The following is a 4,617-nucleotide window of genomic DNA, read 5'->3' as shown; positions in this document are numbered from 1 at the left end:
AGAGCTTACCCTGCCCTTTATGTGCTTGCCCTGTGCCCTCCCCACTGGCCTATTAGGCCGTGTCTCAGGAGGCTCCCAAGGGTACTTATTTAACATGGTCAAGAGAAAGAATGGCTCACTGTAATGCCGGGAAGAGAACAGGTTCCTCCTCCTCAGGCCTAGCTGTGAGAGCACAGGTCTTGGGATCAGAAAGTCCTGGATTCAGGTCTCTTCTCCACCATTTTGATCCTTGGCAAGAGCTTTCTTCTGTGTGGGTCTCGCCATTTCTTACTTCATAACTGTTTTACGACTTGTATGATTCTAAGAGGAAACAAGGGATGTGTTCTTTCTGTCATTCAGTGAAAGTTTGTAGTTGCTACTATATTTATCATAATGTAAAATAATTATTTAAATTTTAATTCCTAAAACCTTTCATATAGTTCCTTGTTCGCTGCAAAATGTCACTTAGGGCCAAGCTCGCTATCTAAACTGCGTTCCAAGTGTTCCCCGTGCTTATTGTAACTGGGGCATGTAGCGGTCAAAGACATAAATCCCTCACTTCCGATGACGTAGTCTACCCCACAGTCTACCCCATTGTGGTTTCTTGATGCTCTTTCTGTTCTTGATAAAAAGCAATAAGGACATAAAGTATGTTGTATATGTACTTGGAATTGCCGTTGACTACCTGAGTGTCATCGTCGGCTAAACAATGTGCTGTTCACAAAAGTTTTGTTTGAAAGTTACATCAACAAGAATGGTAACTGGAATTAAAGGTGCAATTTATTAAATTTTTCAGATTTCTAAAAGTGTAATAATAGATCCATGTTTTGTCTTTAACAGATGGGCTTGGGACATGAGCAAGGCTTTGGAGCCCCCTGTTTAAAATGCAAAGAAAAATGTGAAGGATTTGAACTGCATTTCTGGAGGTAATGTTTTGAAAAGTACCTTAGAGATTTACACTCTTCGCAGTGGTTGTTCCGACAGTGCCTTTGGCAGTACCTCTCGGGCGCTGCAATCTCTTAGACGTTCTCAGGCACAGTTGCTAAGTTGTAGGTGGTATATTTTTTTAAAAAAATAAAGCTGTCTGTCTTCCTGTCATTAAGTTCAGCTGAACAAATGGGGCCATAAAAGCTGTGTTTAGAGTTGTTTGATTTATTTGCTATCTTTCATCTTTTATATGAACCCGAAACATTGAACATGGCTTTTCTAAGTGGCAGGCAGGTTTGTGGTAATCTTCCAGGATGCGTTATTCATTTAATTATTTTTTAACAATTGCTAACTTTTTACATCGTGTATTTGCAAGAAATGATCAATATGAATGCTGAATTGCGTATTCATATAATAGTTACCAATAAACAAAGTTTTTGGGTATCCTTCAAATTTCCAGAAGTAAACTTATGACTGAAAAAACCTTTAAGTACTTGGATTAAAAAAAGAAGTGTTGCTACCTTCATGATTTCAATGATGTACCTATAAGATGAATGATAATAGATGAAAAATGTGAATTTTATACAGCTCTTACTTATTTGTATGTTTTTTTCTAATACGTCTAAAACCCATGCTTGAAACTTGCTGTTACAGAGAGTATAAATGTTCTTGGTCAGTAGCTGTGCAGACCATTGTGGTCACTCCCATGTCTGCTCAAAGTGAGAACCAGCATGTTGTTGTTAGGAGGAAAAAGATCAGTGATACAGTGTTAGACTAGCAGTTATTTTTAACAGGAAATCTCACTTGACAACTGTATCTGTTCTACAGATGTGTACAGAAAATTCCAGAAAGCATTCATAATTGTATCAGCATTGTGGCTTTGCATAAGTTAAAGGAAGGTCTAAGAGAATGGGAGTTAGATTTCTTTAAAAGCTAGCATATTGGGGCCGGGGAGATGGCTCAGTAGGATAAGTGCTTCCCTGGCAAGTGCAAGGACCTGAGTTCAATCCCCGGTTCCGCAAAAAAAAATAAATAAATAAATAAAAAATAAAAATAAAAGCTAGCATATTTAATAAGTCTCAAAAAAGAAAAGAAGGTTGGGGGATATGGTGGCAGAGTGCTTGCTTAGCCTGCACTAGCCCTGAATTCAAACCCTGACACTGAAAAACAACAACAAACTAAATAAATAAGGACAAGAGTTACCATCTTGAAGACAACAGAAACCTCAGTCCTCCAAGAAATGATATGGTTCTTGATTTTTAGAAAGCTAGAATTTTCCACGGTTTTGTTTTGTTTTAGATTTAAGTTGCTCTTTCTGGGCTGGCCTGATAACTCAGCGGACTCCAGCGCCTGCTTACACAGAGGGCCGCAGCCGGTTCGATCTCCATTTGTGCTGTGCCGGCCCCACCCGCAGGGCGTGCGGAGCCGGTGATTGAGACCGGGCGCCGTGGTGTGCGCCTGTAACGCCAGCGCTTGGGAGGCTGCCACAGGAGGCGCACTGCGAGTCTGGTCTATGTAGTGAGACCCTGTAGACCCTGTCCTACATACAGAAAAAAAAATTGCTCTCTCTTGTACTGTCTTGTCAGGAACACCATAGTTAGGCAATGTGCCTTGCCTGGCATTTCTAAAAAGATACTCTCACTGAGCACAGAATATTCCTCCTGAATTAGAATACAGTTGTCCTTTAGTAGCTACCTCGTACAGTTCCCAAAATCCATGGACACTTAAATTTCTTGTGTAAAATGGTGTAGTGTTTGTGTATAGTCTGCACCCCCAGGTAAGTCTTCAGATTACTTATAATAATAATACATTATACATGCTAGATAAATTGTTGTCGTACGATATTGTTTAGGGAAGAATGACAATTTTTTAAATTGTTAGTACATGTTAAATGGTTAGTACCTGCACATCATTTTTGGCATATTTCCACCTGCGTTTGACCGCCTCTGTGGAGCGGAGCCCGGTGGTCAGGCAGAGCTTTGCAGCTCTTGCTGCGCACACTTTCTCTTGTGCGTCTTGTTGGCTTTCCAGAGGGCTGCAGTGCCCTCTGCTGGGCATAGGTTTTAGCTTTATGAGCTCGATCCTTTTTCTCTAAAGCAGAAAGTTTATTGATGGTATTTTTGTTTGATCTGTATTATTTTCCACTGCACATCATTACAGTCAGATATTTTCAGATCAGACAAAAAGCCAGGCAGGAGCTGATCTCCATGGCATGAAGTCACCATTTCATTTCAGTCCCCCTGCACAGGCTCACCTAATGTAAACTAGGTGTAGTCTGCGTGTCCAGCAGCTGGAGAACACTGGGCCGCTGGCCTCCATCCTGGCTTGTGTTGATGTGGCCCGTCCAGATTGTATTTCTTAGTGGTTCTGTCACCTTCCTGACATGAATCCAGACACGGTTCTCTTGGCTACAACCCCTGATTAGTGCCTGGGTTTGTAGCTATAACTGGAAGAGCAGAGGCAGATACCTTTGAAGACCAGATGCTCCAAGATGGTCCATGAAGTAAAGTATTTTATGCTGCAGAGCCACCTCAGGCCACAGAGCTGGGAGGTGGCCCTGGTTCCTCCCCACGTGGCATCGTCTTTGGCCTCGTGGTCGGTCATCCTTGACTGCTTCCTGAGCTTCGTGGGCATATTTAGGAAGCTGGAATGAAGTTATTCTCTACCTCTTTACCATTCACCCGGCTGTGTAACTATTAGATTGTTATGTTGAAAGTGAGTATGAAAATACACTTCCTTATAGCTTAAGAACTCTCTGGGAATAATAGCAAGAATCAACAAGCGGCATCAAATCAAATTGAAAAGCTTCTGCACAGCAAAAGAAACTCCCAGGGAAGAGACACCCTGCAGAGCGGGAACCGCTTCTTTGCCAGTAGTTCCTCAGCCAGAGGACTGGTGCCTGGAATGGATGGTTGTTGATAGAATGTCCACGAGCACAGCCACATGCAAATCAGTGCAGCGTCTTCAGAAAATGGAGCCATTTGACACAGGCTGTTCCCCTTCTAGGAATCTTCCAAGAGAATCAAAGGCCCCATGTTACTGTGACACATGCATGTCCACGTTTATAGGAGAACAGTTCATAGGGCAGCAGCACAGCCTTGGAATTAGCCTGTATGTCCTACAGTAGAGAAAGAAATTGTGGCATTTAATGGAGTACTACTCTCCCATAAGGAAAGGTACACTTGAGTCATTGTAGGACAGCGGAGGTACCTCAAGACTGTAATGTTAAGGGAAATAAATGAGAGGCAAAAGCTTCGCCATCACGTGGTTGCTGTTAACTGAAAAGCTCAAAATATAAATACAGAGCAAAAGAAAAAATAGGTAGTAGGAGATAAGGAGGTAGATATTTTTGAGATATGAAGGGGATCAGGAGATGGAGGGAGGGCAGTGGAAAGAGATGAGAAAGGTATTAGGACATCAGGTACCTGCACCAGCTCCCCATAAGGAGTGTAACCATGTCTCCTGCAAACAGGTGCTAGTAAAAAAAAAAAAATAAGAAAATAACCCAGGAGGTCTATCTCATTGTTCTCTGTTTCTGGGACAAATACCCAACACTCAAATTTGAGAAAGGAAAGGTTTATTTAGCTCACAGTTACTGCAGATTTCAGTCCACACTCAGGTGCTCCAAGGCAGAGTGGCAGATGGCAGAGGGCAGCTGTTCATGGTGGCAGCAAAGCTGAGAGAGCCGGGGGAGGGAGGGAGGGAGGGGGG

General features: G+C 42.5%; 1 protein-coding gene across 1 annotated transcript in view; it reads left to right on the top strand.

Annotated features, from left to right (window-relative positions):
* Positions 1 to 716: 716 nt before the first annotated feature.
* Positions 717 to 4,617, top strand: part of Tes (testin LIM domain protein) — a 24,580-nt gene continuing 20,679 nt past the window's right edge. Inside the window, exons 1-2 of the mRNA XM_004644861.2 lie at positions 717 to 736; positions 820 to 905. Of these exons, the coding sequence (XP_004644918.2) occupies positions 734 to 736; positions 820 to 905 (89 nt within the window). The 5' untranslated portion in view covers positions 717 to 733. The remainder of the gene's footprint in view (positions 737 to 819; positions 906 to 4,617) is intronic.

This window comes from Octodon degus, unplaced genomic scaffold (assembly GCF_000260255.1).
Source record: "Octodon degus isolate 3935 unplaced genomic scaffold, OctDeg1.0 scaffold00213, whole genome shotgun sequence".
Lineage (NCBI taxonomy): Eukaryota > Metazoa > Chordata > Mammalia > Rodentia > Octodontidae > Octodon > Octodon degus.
This window is presented reverse-complemented; position numbering and strand designations above follow the sequence as displayed.